Source organism: Neovison vison, chromosome 2 (assembly GCF_020171115.1).
Source record: "Neovison vison isolate M4711 chromosome 2, ASM_NN_V1, whole genome shotgun sequence".
Lineage (NCBI taxonomy): Eukaryota > Metazoa > Chordata > Mammalia > Carnivora > Mustelidae > Neogale > Neogale vison.
Genome location: NC_058092.1, coordinates 106596236 through 106614237, shown reverse-complemented (window position 1 = coordinate 106614237; position 18002 = coordinate 106596236). Strand labels below are relative to the sequence as shown.

Below are 18002 nucleotides of genomic sequence, written 5' to 3'. Positions count from 1 at the left end.
TCTTTCTTACATTGTTTCAGAGAAGTAGCTTCTTGGTTCCATACACTACTACTTCATAGAACTTACTACTCCCTGACACGTATTTGTTCATGATCTGCTACTAAGCTCCACAGGTAGAATATTTTTGTTTGTTTTGCTATTATACTTCCCAGTATCTAGAACTGTACTTAGCACAAAACCTTCACCAACTTTTTGTTGAATGAATGAACACTAGATAAGAGTTTGACAAAACAGGTTCCTCGCCTCAAGAAACTGTGAGTTCTTTGGGGAGACGTAAAAGACTTAAAATACAGTAACTGCATGTACTTAGTGGAACACAGGAGCCTCCAAATCCGCCCAGAGGATTTACATAAGCAGATACGGTGGGAAGGCTAATCTAGGTTGTGCTAATCAATACAATAGACGGCTAGGGCTCTTGTAAACAATAATGTATTACGCGGTTGTGAGGCTATTATAACCCGCAAATGTGAGATCATCTCGCCTTCTATTTTCTCGTCTCGAAAATTTTACTAAGCAATTCTTCGTTTCACTTCATTTACTTCCTCTTCCTATAATCCAAATAGCCTACTGGCTATGAATGGCACCGTCCAACGAGAGTGTAAAATATTGTTTGATTTGGGAGTCTGCGTAGTGAATGGCTCGCCGGAGCTGACGCATGCGCATCTTTTGAGGCACTGCAAGATGGCTGCCAGCCACCTTGTCGCGCGTCGGAGCCCCGAGGAGTTAGCGGCGTCGGCGGCTGCAGCGGCAGCAGCTGCCGGAGAATAACAGTGACCTCTGAGCGGTGGGAATTACCCGGTCTGCTGTAAGAGTTGACAATCCCAAGAGGGAAACCTCGCTAGGAAGTAAAGGGCGGGGCAGAGCGATGAAGCTCCACCCCCAACCTCTCCTTAATTTGACCAACTCCCTCACCCTTCCTCCTGGTTTTTCCTCCTAGCCCTCAACACGCTGGTCTGGTGCGCAAGCGCACAAATAATCGTAGCGCCTCCTTGGCCCTTAGGGCTTGAGGGCTTCTGCGCGCGCTTCCCGTTCTGGTCCTTTGATTGGTCAGACTGCCCCGCCATCACGCCTCCCTCTGCTTTCTAGGTTGAGAAGGAAGCGGGGAGGCGGAGCGAAGCGGCGCGTGCGCGCTACTGTTGCTGTTCCTTTGCTGCTATTGCGTTGCAAAAAAAATCCAGTCTAGGTAGCCTTGGGCCTTTTCTGTGCTAGAGGATCTAAAGGAGAAAGATTTCTGCAACTGAAGGGGCAGTCGGGTAGTATTAAATTTAAGATATTAACGCCCAGCTTTACAGGAGCGTGGTGATAGGAGTGGGGAATAGCCTTAGCTTTGAGAGCTGAAGAGTGTAAAACCATTAGTTTCGGGGCGAGGCGTTTGGAAAGGCTTTGCAGGATCCGTTTTCTGCGCAGTTCTTCCGTGATTATTGACTGGTTTAAACACAACCCCTTGAACAATTCTGATAAACCTTCGATACCCGCAGCCCTTAGAGCGTGTAGGAGCCACCAGCGTGCCCAGCAGCTGGTCCTCCCGTCCTACATCTAGAAGAGCCTAGCGCGTGCACCATCCCCACCCCCTGGCCTCCTTCCCCACCTACGGCTTTCACGCACTCGCAGTGATTGTTTTGCCCGCTCCCGCTCCCGCTCCCGCCGCCGCCGCCGCCGCCGCCGCCGCCGCCGCCGCCGCCGCCGCGGCCGCCAGAGGAGCAGCAGCGCTTGTGCAAACCGGGAAGATGGCGGCCGGCGGCGGCGGAGGCAGCAGTAAGGCCTCCTCCTCGTCGGCCTCTTCGGCAGGGGCTCTGGAGTCCTCGTTGGATCGAAAATTCCAGTCGGTAACTAACACCATGGAATCTATTCAAGGCTTGTCGTCTTGGTGTATAGAGAACAAGAAACACCACACTACTATCGTCTACCATTGGATGAAGTGGCTCCGGAGATGTGAGTGTTGGGGGTGACTAGGGAAGGGAAGACTGGGGAAATGGAAGGAAATCCTTCCAGAAACGCCTGGGTTTGTTTTTTTTTCCCACGGAGCCACTGCATTCGGTTGGCGTTGTTCACATTAATGCTCTGACGCGAGTGTTCCCAAACCCAGCCTCCATTCCTAGCCACAGTTGTCCTGAGCTGCCGGAGGCTCATCGTTTCTTGGATTTTTTTATTAGCTAGTTACCCACTTGGTGTGTGTGTGTGTGTGTGTGTGTGTGACCTTGGGCCGTTGGGCCCAGATCATTAGAGACTTAGGTGTTATTTTAGAGCCTTGTTAGGTGCTGTTGTCTTTACTGAACCTTCGCGGAAATTATCGCGTCCGTTTATTTCTTACAGGCCTTGACGTGCTCATGATTTCTGGTTTTCGTAATGATAGACAAGCTATGGTTTAAGCAGTAGCAAAAACACTTCTTTGGTATATGTTGGACCACTATTTTACGCTGAACTATAACTCGTGATCTTTTATACGAAGGGCCTTGCTTGGGTGAATGTTACGAAGTAACGGGAGCTCCACGTAGAGCTGAAGCGACCACCTGGGAGGTTTCCCCGTACCTGTGTTTGCTGCAATAAAACACGGGCTTCTTGATACTGACCGGAAATAACTGCAGTCAGTATCATCACTTAATACCTTAAAATGTAAAACATGTCTGGCTTCTTTTCAGTCACTTGAGATACCTTTTTTAAAGAAATAAGTTTGGCTTCATAGGCAATCAAAACAGGAAATCGGGAAATGTGCTTTTTGAATATATGGTACTTTCTTTCCCAAGTAACTGCTTTTTTGTCTCCCTCGGGGATTTTTTTCCACTTTGCTTCTTTTCTACAGAAAAGAGGTATGTATATTAAACTGTCAGGAAGCATGGATTGTCTCCAAAACATTTCAAATCTTTTAGGAGCAAGTGTGGAGAATTCATTGTTGCTTGCTGTTGAGAAGAGGGTTAACCCTAAATCCATATATATTTATTTGACGTTTTGGTCTTTTGTTGCTTCTTGTCTATGGCATGTCACCAGTGAGACCCATCATCCAGTTACTCTTCTTATTCCACTTTTGCCATTGCCCCTATAGTGTTTTGGTTTGTGTTAACCTTTGGGGGAGTAGATGGATAAAGCTTACAAAATCATAGGCCCCAATCTTCAGACTATGTGTGTAAAGTTATTGTTGGTAGAGATGTGGCACTTGGAGTAATATATACTGAAAAGATTGTAGAACCAAGACAGGATTACCAATATTTACCAATAGATTAGTGTTACTTTCTTCTGAAGAAGTAAAATTAGAACATACAATATAAACTATGATAACAGTTATCATTAAAGACTCACATGTTTAAGGATCTGCTATGTGCCCAACCCTTTATTGCCATTTAGAATATATCCATCTCATTATACTTTAAAATAACCCTAAGAAGTGGATTTTTTTTTACATATGGGGAAACTAAAGCCCAGAAGTGTTAAGTAAATTGCTTAAGATTACACAGAAAAAGTGTGGAGTTAGGATTTGACTCCACCATATCAGATGACAGTGACCACATTTAACTTTGTAGTAATGTTTTCAAGATTAAAAGAAAATTGTTCTTTAATGTACTTGGTACACTAGGTGTACCAATGATACACCGTGGTAGCAAATGCTCATACAAGTCTGAAACATACTTTCTTTAATTGTCTTAAAACATTTTTACAAAATTATACAAGCACTTAACATTTCCTACCTTTGAGCTCTGGTGCTTTAATTGCATGGTTACATCATTTGCAAGACTAAGTTGGTCCCCATCCCTGCCTTGTGGGATTTAAAATGACAATTAGAATTTTTTTTCTAGTTAGCAATGATGAGATATACTGGAGCCAGAAGTTTTCTGCCTCTACTATTGTTGATATTTTGCCTGAGCTTATTTCCCCTGTTGATATCTTAAGTGAAAAAGTGATTGCTCTAGTAAAATACTTGATTTGAAGTGCATTATATGTAATTTATGTAGTTAAATGCTTTTGGCTTTCTAAAAACTTGATTCTTTTTTCCCTAGTGTAATGGAACTTTCTAAAAATGGTTCAGGGTTATTTCTAGTCATTTTATGTTTACCTTTAATGAACATCATCTATTTCACCTATTTCAATGTAAATAAAATTTGAGAGAAATTTTCAGGAGAGTAATGAAGGGCACAGTGAAAATAGTTGATGCATTAGGCTTCATTTAGTTTCATATTTCTTTACAGTTGGGATTATTCTAGTTTGAGTTCGTTTCTAAGTCAGGTTTAGGCAAGTTTGCGAAATAGGTGTCTCTGGCATTCCCAGCCTTTGTGTCTGTTTTCCCGATGTTACTTTTGCTTCTCTTTTTTATTCTAGCATCCATTATTTAATAATTTGTGTTTAGACCTCAGTGTGAATTTAAGTGTGTTAGCTCTTCCAAAGATATTTTCATATGACCCTTTATTCCATATGTTGTAATGAGAGGCTTTTGTTGATTTTAAAGGAAATAATTTGGAGAAAGCAGGTAGGCTTCTGGAAGATACACTCCATAGCTGGGTTCTAACTGACTTTATTTAGGCTTTTTAAAATTTGTCCTGAAGCATTTATTGCCATCATTTTTAAAACTGATCTTTCTATAGCATAAACAGATGTCATTACTGTGTTTCAGAATCCTCCACTGATGTCCCATTGCAACAGGTTAGAATCTAAATTTCTTTATTGTGGTCTACAAGTTCCTACACCATCTGCCTTGCCTACTACCTCTCAGGCTTCTTCCAGTTGCATTTCCGCATCATTTAGATTCAAGCTTGTGTATTACCTGTTCAGAAGGGCCCTCTCTTAATTGACCTTATTTCAGGTGGTCACTTTGATTGCCTTCTGTCACTTCACATTGTTTTCAGTATATGAAATTACCTTGCTTATTTGTTTACATGTTCATTGTTTGTCTTCTCCCACCAGATGATAGAGCTAGGTCTTTTTTGCTGCTGTATCCTCAAGCAACTAAAACAGTGTTTGGCACAAAGTGAGCTGTCAGTAAATATTTGCCGACATAATTTTGTGTATTAATCAAGAACTTGAATTGTTTTAATTTCTATTTATCAGAAAGATGCTTATAATTAGTGAAAGAAATGATTGCTATGGTTGTCAGCAGGTTCAAGATATGGCTTTTTTTGTTTTGTTGTTTTTTTGTTTGTAAGATATGGCTCTTTTTGGACTTGATGTCCATATAACCAGATTTTCGCTTCTTTACTTCATTTGTCCCTCCCATTTTTAATGTAAAATAGAAATCAATGTGGAAAAGTAGAAAAATGCAGACTTTAGAATTAGACGTAGTTTCAGACCTTAATTCCATCATTTAATACTTAGGTGACTCTACACTTATATTGCGAGCCCCAATTTCTGATCTGTAAGTAGAGGTAATATTTTCTCATAGAATTGCTGTCTAGGTTTGAAAAGATTATTTATTTTAGCATAGGTTCTAGCATATCCAGAACTTTCAAATTATTTATTATGATGACAGTGATGATGCAGATAAAGATTGTCTTTATCCTAAAATCCTGAGTATCCAGAATAATTACAGCAGAACTTTTTTGGGATATAGTGCTGGAAATCCCCAGTTGGAGCAGATGGATTGGACCAGACACTAATGAATTAACAAGTGCTCTGAAGAACTAGTAGGACAAAATGGAAATTACGTGTTCATGATATTTCCATGTTTTCTTGTTTCTTTTTTTTTTTTTTTAAAGATTTTATTTATTTATCAGAGATGGGGGCGGAGAGCGAGCACAGGCAGACAGAATGGCAGGCAGAGGCAGAGGGAGAAGCAGGCTCCCCGCCGAGCAAGGAGCCCGATGTGGGACTCGATCCCAGGATGCTGGGATCATGACCTGAGCCAAAGGCAGCTGCTCAACCAACTGAGCCACCCAGGGGTCCCATCTTGTTTCTTTTTAAAAGTAATTTATTTATGTATCAGAGAGAGAGCACGTGCACAAGCAGGAGGAATGGCAGGCAGAGGGGGAAGCAGGCTCCCTGCTGAGCAAGGAGCCCCATGTGGAACTGGAGCCTTTCACCCAAGCTGAAAGCAGATGCTTAACCCACTTAGCCACCCAGGCGACCCATGTTGTCTTGTTTCTAGCCGTTGAATGGGTTGGTCTGTTTTAGAAGGTGGTCTGAGAATTTAAGTGAGTTTTTTTTAAGAAAGGCAGGATAGAAAAATAGAATCATTTGTAGAGCAGAAAATCTGTTAAGAAGTCCCTTCAGGGGGCACCTGGGTGGCTCAGTGGATTAAGCCGCTGCCTTCAGCTCAGGTCATGATCCCAGGGTCCTGGGATCAAGCCCCGCATCGGGCTCTCTGCTCTGTGGGAAGCCTGCTTCCTCCCCTCTCTCTGCCTGCCTCTCGCCAACTTCTGATCTCTGTCTGTCAAATAAATAAATAAAATAAATCTTTAAAAAAAAAGAAGTCCCTTCAGCTATTTTTGATACAAACTAAATATTTTACACCCCACCCCAGACCTTGTACTGATTAACCCACTTCATTAGTTATCAACTTAATGGCCAGTCTTTTTTTCTTCTGCCTCCCCTTACTTTTTACCCCTTCCACCTCATTTGAAGGAACTCATAGTACAGTGTTTTTTTTTTTTTCTACAAGAGAAACTATTACATAAACATGGGCTAGCAAAAAAAAAAAATCTCTTTTTACAGGATTAAATTGTTGGAGAGAATTTGCAAAGTGCAGTTACTGTTTTGATTTATGGCAGTGGTTTCTCAGTTTGGTACTCACAGATCCTTAGCTGGACTATGAAGATGGTGATAATTTTATAGCTAACTTTTATCAAGTGCTTACTATGTGCCAGATACCTTTCCAGGTATTTTGCACATTTTAATTCATTCAGTCCTCACAGATCTTTTTTTTTTTTTTTTTAGATTTTATTTATTTATTTGACAGACAGAGATCACAAGTGGGCAGAGAGGCAGGCAGGGTGGGGGGATGCAGGCTCCCTGCTGAGCAGAGAGCCCATTGCGGGGCTCAATCCAGGACCCTGAGATCATGACCTGAGCTGAAGGCAGAGGCTTAACCCACTGAGCCATCCAGGTGCCCCCAGTCCTCATAGATCTTTGAAGTAGGTATTGTTATGATCCCCATTTTATGGATGAGAAAACAGAGACACTAAAAGATTGAGTAACTTGCTGATGGTTACAGAGGTATTAAGTGGTAGAGCCAGGATTCAATCCAGACATTCTGGATTTAGGGTGAATACTCTTCACCACTCTACTATACTGCTTTTCTGATCCATAAAATACTCTCTTTCTGCCATGCAGAAAACCTTTCATTACTTGCTTATTTATCCAAGATTAGGCTTTGTAGATTAACCAGAATGTTGAAATTTTAAATCTCTGTGGGTGTTTTTGTTTTTGCTTTCTGTGGCAAAACTGATTATCTTGTGTGGATTTTGAGTTCTGATAGGTATTTATGTTTTTGCTTGAAAATATGGTAACTATGAAAGCTGACGACTAGATAAAAATCTCTAAATATGAGGTTATTTGGATTAAATAATAAATGGTTTTTTTTTTTTTTTAAGATTTTATTTATTTATTTGTCAGAGCGGGAGAGAGCACAAGCAGGGTGAGCGGCAGGGAGAGGGAGAAGCAGACTCCTCACCAAGCAAGGAGCCTGATGTAGGGCTCAATCCCAGGACCCTGGGATCATGACCTGAGCCAAAGGCAGACACTTAAGGACTGAGCCACCCAGGCAGCTGCCTTTTTTTTTTTTTTTTTTAAGATTTTATTTATTTATTTGACAGACAGAGATCACAAGTAGGCAGAGAGGCAGGCAGAGAGAGAGGGAGAAGCAGGCTTGCCGCCGAGCAGACAGCCCAATGTGAGGCTCGATCCCAGGACCCTGAGATCATGACCCGAGGTGAAGGCAGAGGCTCAACCCACTGAGCCACCCGGGTGCCCCTGCCTTTTTTTTTTTTTTTTTTTTTTTTTTAAGTAATTTCTGCCCAATGTGGGATTGAACTCAACGACCCCAAGGTCAAGAATTACTGAGGTGACTGACTGAGCTAGCCTGGTGCTCCATAAGAGTTTTCTTGACAAAAAGTTCGGGGCATAGTATTGGTCAGTGGGGAGTGGAGTCTGCTATTGTATATTTGATATTACGCAAATCTGAGTGTCTGGGACCATTTCTGCAGCTTTGGCTTCTGAAATGTACTTTTTTTGGCACAGATTTTAAAATTTTTGTTACTATTTTTTAAAATAATAGAGGTTGGGGTGCCTGAGTGGTTCAGTCAGTTAAGCATCTGCCTTAGGCTCAGGTCATGATCTGGGGGATCCTGGGGTTGAGCCCTGCATGGGACTCTCTTGAGAAGCAGGGAGTCTGCTCCTCCTCCCTCTTCCTCAGCCTCTCCCTCTGCTCACATACATGCTCTCTCTCTCTCTCAATAAATAAATAAAATCTTTAAAAACAACAACAGAGGTCAACCATAGATGTAGATCTCCAGCAATAAAAGCAGTATCTCAAGTGCCAGATACTTAGCAAATTAGGTTTCCTACCTAATAATACCTATACCTACCTATTAAGTCACAGGTAATAGTTGTAAGTATCTGTGATGTGATCCGAAAGCCTAAAAACAAAAAGTAAATACAAAAACCTAAAAACAGCTGGCATAGTTAACTGTTTATTCTCTTTGAAATCCATTCTTGGCAGCAAATATGTAGGCTAGACATGTAGAATATATAACAGTACTGCCATAGGCATAAAGCTTTATAATTACGTATCACATGTATACAGACGAGTAATACAGGTGAACTAGAGAACAGATTCTAACTTTGAGTAGGAAGATGCATTTTGCTTGTAAGTCCCTAGTTTACATTCGGTTCTTTAACAACTATTTGTTGAATACCTGTTGTACCAAGGCCTCGGGATATAGCACGTGAACCAAATGGAGAAAAATTTTGCCCTTTTGGAGCTTATACTCCAGTGAGGTGAGACAACAAGAAAATAAGTAAAATATTAAATATATGTGAAGGTAAAAGTATTAGAAGTGCTGTAGAGAAAGTAGGAAAGGGAAATACAGAGTGTTATAGGGGTTTGCAGTTTTGTTTTTTTTTTAAAGATTTTATCCATCCACTTTGACAGAAAGAGAGAGACAAAGAGAGTGCACAAGCAGGGGCAACATCAGGCAGAGGGAGAAGGAGGCTTTCCACAGAACAAGGGAGCCCAGCGTAGGACTTGATCCTGGGACTCCCAGATCATGACCTGAGCCTCAGATGCCCAACTGACTGAGCCACCTAGGTACCCAGGGGTTTGCAGTTTTAAATTAGGTTGTAAGAGAAGGCCTCACTGGGAAGGTGACATTTGAGCAGGGAAATGAGGTATTGCAATATAGATAAATGAGAGTGTGAGGAGAGAATGTTCCAACACAAAGAGAACAGAAAAATACAAAGGTCCTGAAGGTAGAATGTGCCTGGAAAGTTTAAGGAAGGGCAAGAAAGCTTTTGTGGTTGGAAAGGAATAGGTACAGTGAGGTTTGGCAGATGATCTCAGAGATGATGGTGGGTGATGGTGGGAGGAGAGGCATATCACAGTGTCTTATAGGTGTCAGAAGGACTTTCTTTGGCTTTCAGTCTAAATTAGATGGGGAGCTATTTGAGCAGAGGAATGACATGAACTGATTTTTTTTCTTTCTTTCTTTCTTTTTTTTTTAAGTGAGCTCTAGGCCCAGTGTGGGACTTGAACTTGTGATGCTGAGATCAAGAGTCACGTGCTCAGTGGACTGAGCCCGGGAAGGCATCCCATGATTTATGTTTTTCAAAGGTCATTCTGCAGGGCACCTGGCTTAGTTGGTTAAGTGTCTGCCTTTGGCTTAGGTTGTGATTCCAGGGTCCTGGCGTCTATGGCGGCATTGGGCTCTCTCCTCAGCGAGGAGTCTGCTTCTCCCTCTTAGTCTCCCTCTGTGCTATCTCTGTCTCTCAAATAAAAAACCTTAAAAAAAAAAAAAGGTCATTCTAGCTGCTGTAGAAACAGGGATACCAGTTAGGTGGCTGTTGTAGTAATCCTAGAGAAAGGTGCTGGTGGTTTGGACCAGGCTGTGGCCTGTGGAGGTGATAAATAATTTAATTCTGGATCTATTTTGAATGTAGATCTAACTGGATTTCTAGATGGATTAAACATGGGCTAAGAGAGTAAAGTAATCCAGAATGACTCCAGTTTTTTGCTGGACTAGGAAGAGTTGATATTTATTAATATGGGGAAGGCAGTAAGTGGAGCAGATTTGGGGAGGAAGATCAGAATTTTAGTTTTAAATGTTAGGTTTGTGTTGTCCGTATTTTAAAATATCTTTATTGAGATATAATTCACAAATACAAGATTCATTCATTTAAACTGTACAATCAGTTGTTTTAGTATGTTCACAGAATTGTCCAACAGTCACTGTAGGATGTCTGTTTAGTGTATAGATTGTTTTTGGAGCCACAGAGATTGAGCTACATGGGAGTTAAGTATAACTAGAGGGGGCATCTGGGTGGCTTAGTGGGTTAAGCCTCTGCCTTCAGCTCAGGTCACGATCTCAGGGTCCTGGGATCAAGCCCCGCATCTGGCTCTCTGCTCAGCGGGGAGCCTGCTTCCCCCTCTCTCTGCCTGCCTCTCTGCCTACTTGTGATCTCTCTCTGTGTGTCAACTAACTAAATAAAGTCTTTTAAAAAAAATCTTTGGGGCGCCTGGGTGGCTCAGTGGATTAAGCCGCTGCCTTTGGCTCAGGTCATGATCTCAGTGTCCTGGGATCGAGCCCCGCATCGGGCTCTTCGCTTGGCGGGAGCCTGCTTCTCTCTCTCTCTCTCTCTGCCTGACTCTCCGCCTGCTTGTGATCTCTCTCTCTGTCAAATAAATAAATAAAATCTTTAAAAAAAAAAAAAATCTTAAAAAAAAAAAAGTATAGATAGAGAAGGAAGTATGGGAAGAGTACTAACTGTAGATAGAGAAGAGGTCCAGAGAGAAGGCTCTGGGGCAGTCAGTATTTCAGATACTTCTTTCTGCTTATTTGATCTAATGTGTTCTTGGCTTAGGTTCTTTTTGAGGTTCAAGGTAAACTTTATCTCAGCTCCCCAAAGACGTAATCTATTTTGAGCTCTTGAATGTCTCTACTCTTGGTTTAGACTAAATGGCACTTCCGGATTAGTTAGGCAGTAACTGTATCTTAATTACCAATTATAAAACTATTGCATAATGATTCTCTCCCTCTCCTTTGGATGCTTAGGTCACTTTTTCTTTATTCCACTGCCCTAAATTCATAGAGATGTACGTAATATTTTCCATGTTTCCTGAGTGTTTTAAAACATGAACTACCTAATTATGACTTATCATTACTATGATGGCATATACTAAATGAGCTTTTTCACTTGGATTGTGAGACTTTACAGTCAGTCATTATGTTCTTCATTTAGCTGTGTTGTCTCTCAAATGCAGAAGGGTGACACTATAAACATGGCCGTAGGTGGGTTTGAAGCATTATATATGACATAATTTTGTTATACATTCCATAGTAAGCTAAATGTTAAATTATGTAGCAAGTAAACATTCCTATAACTAAAAGTGTGAAACAATATTGACAAACTTCAGATGGTTCTTTGGTATGGAAAGGAAAATTTCATTGGCAGTGAAAAAATACTAATTAAAATTTGCTCAGATAGGTCACAACAAAATTATAATTTTTTCTGCAGAGAAGGAGTGAGTGTATGTATGTGTATAATTTATTTTTTTCTTTTAAAGACTTTATTTATTTAAAGATTTTATTTGTTTATTTGAGAGAGTGAGTAAGAGAGGGAGGGAGAGGGAGAAGCAGACTCCCAGCTCAGCAGGGAGCCTAATGCAGGGCTGGATCCCAGGACCCTGGGACCCTGGGATCATGACCTGAGCCGAAGGCAGCAGCTTAACCAACTGAGCTACGCATTTATTTATTTATTTGTTTGTTTGTTTATTTATGAGAGCGAGAGCGAGCCTACCCAAGCACACACAAGCTAGGGAGGAGCAGAGAATGACAGAGAGGGACAAGCAGACTCCCTGCTAAGCAGGGAGCTGGTGTGTAGACGTGTGGCTCCATCCCAGGACCTGATCATGACTTGAGCTGAAGTCAGGTAGTTAACCAGCTGAGCTACCCAGATGCTCCTGTATGTGTATAAGTTCTTAGGGGGAGAGGGTTATTGATTTTATTTTTAGTGACTTGGCTTCCTGCTTTTCATAAACTGATAAATCATAGATGCATCCAAACTCCTTTTCTCCTAAGCTTTTGTCAAACAGTTATACTTGTTTTAAAATTTTAAATGTTGGCAAAGTAAGAATATAGAAGGTTTTTTAAGGTGTAGAAGGAGCTCAGAGACCCTAGTAAAATTACTCCAGAACTCAATAGTGTTATACAAACCAGCTAGACTGAGTTTCTCATCTGTTTGTCAAGGAAACAAAAAGTAGTTTGTGTTTTGTGGTGCTTTCAGATCCCACTGCCTCCACAGATTTTAATTATAGAACATTGGAGAAATGCACATCTTGTGGAGAAAGTAATAGAACAGAGTTACTCTTTTTGGAAAAAGGCAACAATTCCATCTGTGCTTTGGCATATTGAAGTTTTTCTAACTAAGATAAAACAGTTAAAAAAAACTAATTTTTATTCTTTTCTTAACAAACATTGAAATAGAGTCTCTTTGATGAAAGAAATGAAGTGTTCAGTATTCCGGGTTTATTTTGTTTGTGGCCTTTATCTTTTCCTCCTCTCTTCCTCCTTCCACTTCACTCTCTAGTGGTTAGTTTCACTTACTTTCACTCTCTGGTTCTTTGGTAACCCACTAGCTGAGAGAGTGTGTTTCTTTATTACCCTTTAGTAAAAGTTGCACTTACAAGGGAAAAGATCTTTTAATGTTAGGAATTGTAGCTTAACATTTTAAAAAATATTTACTTGGTTTTTTTATGATTTTATTTATTCATTTGAGATATATACATATATATATATATAGAGAGAGAGAGAGAGAGAGAGAGACTGAGCAGGGAGAGAGGCCACAAGAGAGGGAGAAGCAGGCTCCCCACCAAGCCAGGAGCCCGAGACCATGATCTGAGCTGAAGGCAGGTGTTTAACCGTCTGAGCCGCCCAGGCTCCCCTATTTATCTGTTTAAGTTTAAGTTTATGTATTTAAGTAATCTGTACAACCAGCATGGAGCTCAAACTTAGGACCCCAGGATCAAGAGTCACATGCTTCTCTGACTGAGCCAGCCAGCCACCCATGACCCTTGAGATCATGACCACCATTTTTTATTTTAAAAAGACCAGAATGGATCCTATATTGTTTTTGGGTTCCCTTTACCATCAGGGTAATTTTAAAACTGTAGTAAATGGGTTATTTTAGGGGCACCTGGGTGGCTCATTGGGTTAAAGTCTCTGCCTTCAGCTCAGGTCATGATCCCAGGATCCTGGGATGGAGCCTGGTATCGGGCTTTTGGCTCCCTGCTGAGCAGGGAGCCTGCTTCACTCCCCACCCCCACCCCTCTGCCTGCCTCTCTGCCTACTTGTGATCTCTGTCTGTAAAATAAATGAATAAAATCTAAAAAGAAAAAAATGTCTTTAAAAAAATGTGTTATTTTGGGCACCTGGGTGGCTCAGTGGGTTAAGCCTCTGCCTTCGGCTCGGGTCGTGATCTCAGGGTCCTGGGATCAAGCCCCGCATTGGCCTGTTTGCTCAGCGGGGAGCCTGCTTCCCCTCCCCTGTCTGTCTGCTTCTCTGCCTACTTGTGATCTCTCTCTCTGTCAAATAAATAAATAAAATCTTTTTTTAAAAATGTGTTATTTTAAAATGATGAATTCTGTGTCCAGGGGACAGTCACTATTACTCAAATTATTAAAATTTATAGTGTGTTCCTATGTCCAAAGATAGAGAATTTAGAAAACAAAATTAGAAATACTGAGTACTTGCTCTGTGTAGAACTCTCTATTGGAATTATAAGGAATTTAACTCTTAGTAACTTAGAAATTGAACAAAAGTAACTCATTCTGGAAAGTAGTATGATAGTGTGAGGTTTTTATATGCTATAACAGTTGGACGATTTTTTATTTTTATTTTTTAAAGAATTTATTTATTTGACAGAGATCACAAGTAGGCAGAGAGGCAGGCAGAGAGAGAGAGGAGGAAGCAGGCTCCCTGCTGAGCAGAGAGCCCAATGTGGGGCTCAATCCCAGGACCCTGGGATCATGACCTGAGCCGAAGGCAGAGGCTTTAACCTACTGAGCCACCCAGGCGCCCTGAATTTTTTTTTTTTTTAATTTGAGAGAGAGAGAGGACAAGCAGTGGGCAGCAGGAGAGGGAAAAGCAGGCTCTCTGCTGAGCAGGGAGCCCGATGCAGAGCTGGATCCCAGGACAGTGGGATCATGACCTGAGCTAAAGGCAGACACTTAACTGACTGAGCCACCCAGGCGCCCCATAAGCTGTAACAGTTTATTTTTTTTTTTAAAGATTTTATTTATTTATTTGAGAGAGAGAGACAGTGAGAGAGAGCATGAGCGAGGAGAAGGTCAGAGAGCAAAGCAGACTCCCCCATGGAGCTGGGAGCCTGATGTGGGACTCGATCCCGGGACTCCAGGATCACGCCCTGAGCCGAAGGCAGTCGTCCAACCAACTGAGCCACCCAGGCGTCCCAGCTGTAACAGTTTAGAAGAGGGTATCACTTTTTGGTTGGGGTGAAGTATGGTAGATATATACGTATTACCTATAATCTTGACATCAACTCTGCAAAATAAGACTTATCTGCGCTTTAAAATTTTATAATCTGAGGGAGATTAATTGATTATTTGAGGAAATTGTCAGAACATTTATTGCATAGGAAAAGGAAACCAGAGGTGCCTGTGTGGCTCAAGTCGGTTGAACATCTGCCTTTGGCTGGGGCCGTGATCCCAAACTCCCAGGATTGAGCCCACATCAGGCTCCCTGCTCAGCAGGGAGTCTGCTTCTCCCTCTGCCCCTCACCCCACTTGTGTTCTCTTACTCGCGCACTCTCTCAAATAAAATCCTTAAAAAAAAAAAAGAGAGGGAAACCATACCTGATTTCAGGGTAAGGCTAATTTTGGGTTGTTTTATGTAGGCAGAAGTTGAGAGTGGGAGAGAAACTGAGTTGCTCACAGATACTTCGCTATTATTTAGCAGTGTTCTTTTTTAAATTTCCAGTCATTAATATAGTTAACTTCACAAACGTCACTAATAGATTTTTTTAAAAAGATTTTATTTATTTATTCGACAGAGAGAGATCACAAGTAGGCGGAGAGGCAGGCAGAGAGAGAGAGGAGGAAGCAGGCTCCCTGCTGAGCACAGAGCCGGATGCAGGACTCGATCCCAGGACCCTGAGATCATGACCTGAGCCGACGGCAGCGGCTTAACCCACTGAGCCACCCAGGCGCCCCTCACGAATAGATTTAATGAAATAGCCAACAAGGCACCTAGCTGTCTCAGTAAAGTGTGCAACTCTTTTTTTTTTTTTTTTTAAAGATTTTTTATTTTATTTATTTGAGAGAGAGAGACAGTGAGAGAGAATGAGCGAGGAGAAGGTCAGAGAGCGAAGCAGACTCCCCATGGAGCTGGGAGCCTGATGTGGGACTCGATCCTGGGACTCCAGGATCACGCCCTGAGCTGAAGGCAGTCGTCCAACCAACTGCGCCACCCAGGCGTCCCGAGTGTGCAACTCTTGATCTCAGGGTTGTGGGTTGGAGTCCCATGTTGGATGTAGAGATAATTTAAAGATAAAATTTTTTTTTTAAGATTTTATTTATTAAAGATATTTATTTATTTATTTATTTGAGAGAGAGACAGTGAGAGAGAGCATGAGCGAGGAGAAGGTCAGAGAGCGAAGCAGACTCCCCATGGAGCTGGGAGCCCGATGTGGGACTCGATCCCGGGACTCCAGGATCACGCCCTGAGCCGAAGGCAGTCGTCCAACCAACTGAGCCACCCAGGCGTCCCAAGATTTTATTTATTTATTTGACAGACAGAGATCACAGGTAGGCAGAATTGGCGGGGGGGGGGGGGGAAGCAGGCTCCCTGCTGAGCAGAGAGCCTGATGCAGGGCTCAATCCCAGGACTCTGAGATCATGACCTGAGCTGAGGGCAGAGGCTTAATCCACTGAGCCACCCAGGCGCCCCTAAAAATAAAATCTTTAAAAAAAATAAATAGGGCACCTGGGTGGCTCAGCCCATTAGGCATCTGCCTTTGGCTCAGGTTGTGATCCCAGGATCCTGGGATCAAGCCCTGTGTCGGGCTCCCTGCTCAGGGAATCTGCTTCTCCCTCTCCCTCTCTGCCACCCCTGCTCATGCTCTCTCTCTCTCTCAAATAAATATCTTTTAAAGATATTATCTTTTAAAGAGTACACAAATTTTATTTGAGAGAGGGGCAGAAGGAGAAGCAGCAGCAGGAGCCCAGTGTGGGGCTGGATTCCAGGATCTTGGTATCATGACCTGAGCTGAAGGCAAAGGCCTAACCAACTAAGCCACCCAGGTGCCCCTAAATTTAAAAAAAAAAAAAAACAAAACTTAAATAAATAGTCAATGTATACCAGATTTTTATGTGATCTCATTTAATATAACAACTCATGAAGTAATTACTGTATATAATTTTTAGTACTGAGTAAGTGTATTAGTAATGTAAATGTAAAATTAACGACACTGGTGACAGGCAAAATAATAAGACAAAGGATAGTAAGTGAAGTACTTGAAGTCTTAGTGAGGGAAAATTTATCAAAGGCATAGGGGTGGTAAACAGTAGAGCCAAGATTCAAATCTAAGTATCTTTTTTTTTTTAGGTATTTATTTATTTATTTGTTTGTTTATTTGTCAGAGTGAGAAAGAGAGAGAGGCAAGCAGAGGGAGATGCAGACTCCTTGCTGAGCAAGGGGCCTGATCTGGGACTTGATCCCCAGACCCCTGAGATCATGACCTGAGCTGAAGGCAGATGCTTAACTGACTGAGCCACCCAGGCTTCCCCCCTGCCTTTTTTAAAAGTTGTAGCTAGGGGAAGAGGGAGAGAATCTTAAGAAGGCTCCATGTGCACCACAGAGCATATCACAGGGTTTGTTATCACAACCCTGAGATCATGACCTAAGTTGAAATTAAGGATCGAATGCTTAACTGACTGAGCCACACAGGCACCCCCAAATCTTTTTCTTTTTTTAAGATTTTTAAAATTTTTTTTGAGAGTGAGAGAGAAAATGGGACCAAGCCTGGGGTGGGGTGGAGGGAGGAGCAGAGGGAGAGGGAAACCTAAGCAGGTTCCTTGCTGAGTGCAGAGTCCACCCTGGGGCTTAATCCCATGACTCTGGGATCACCATCTTAGCTGAAACCAAGGGCTGGACGTTTAACTGACTGTGCCACCCAGGCATTCCCAAATTCAAGCATTCTTGACTCCAGAATCTGTGCTCTACCGTTGTGCTAGACTGCTTCCACTTCTTCCTAAGTTTATTGGTATTTTAGTGTCTCATAGACACTAGGGTATATATAGTATAATAGTTTTCAAACAGCCTTGTGGTTTTTTCCCCCCAGCTTTATTGAGATATATTTGACATATAACATTGTATAAATTTAAGGTATATAATGTGATGATTGTTTTTTTAAGATTTTTATTTACTTATTTGACAGAGATCACAAGTAGGCAGAGAGGCAGGCAGAGAGAGAGAGAGAGAGAGAGAGAGAGAGAGGAGGAAGCAGGCTCCCTGCTGAGCAGAGAGTCCGATGTGGGGGGCTCATTCTCAGGACCCTGGGATCATGACCTGAGCCAAAGGCAGAGGGTTTAACCCACTGAGCCACCCAGGCACCCCTCATGTGATGGTTTGATACACATATATATTGTAAAATAATTACCACAATAAGGTTAGTTAACATGTGTATCACCTCACAATTACCTTTTTGTTGTTTTATTTTTTATTTTTATTATTTTTTAAAGATTTTCTGTATTTATATTTGAGAGCATGCTCATGCACGCAGGCAAGTGTGGGGAGGAGCAGAGGGAAAGGGAGAGAATCTCCAGTAGACAGCACAGAGCCCAGTGCAGGGCT

At 42.0% G+C, this 18002-nt stretch overlaps 1 protein-coding gene across 6 annotated transcripts in view; it reads left to right on the top strand.

Annotated features, from left to right (window-relative positions):
• The first annotated feature begins 1578 nt into the window (after nt 1-1578).
• RPRD2 (regulation of nuclear pre-mRNA domain containing 2) overlaps nt 1579-18002 on the top strand; it is a 100056-nt gene continuing 83632 nt past the window's right edge. For 5 of the 6 annotated variants that reach the window (XM_044239126.1, XM_044239131.1, XM_044239129.1 and 2 more), the window contains exon 1: nt 1675-1932. In XM_044239126.1, coding sequence (XP_044095061.1) covers nt 1728-1932 — 205 coding nt within the window. In that variant the 5' untranslated portion in view covers nt 1675-1727. Of the gene's footprint in view, nt 1933-18002 lie in introns of all 6 variants that reach the window. The other variant, XM_044239127.1, reaches the window with a different exon arrangement.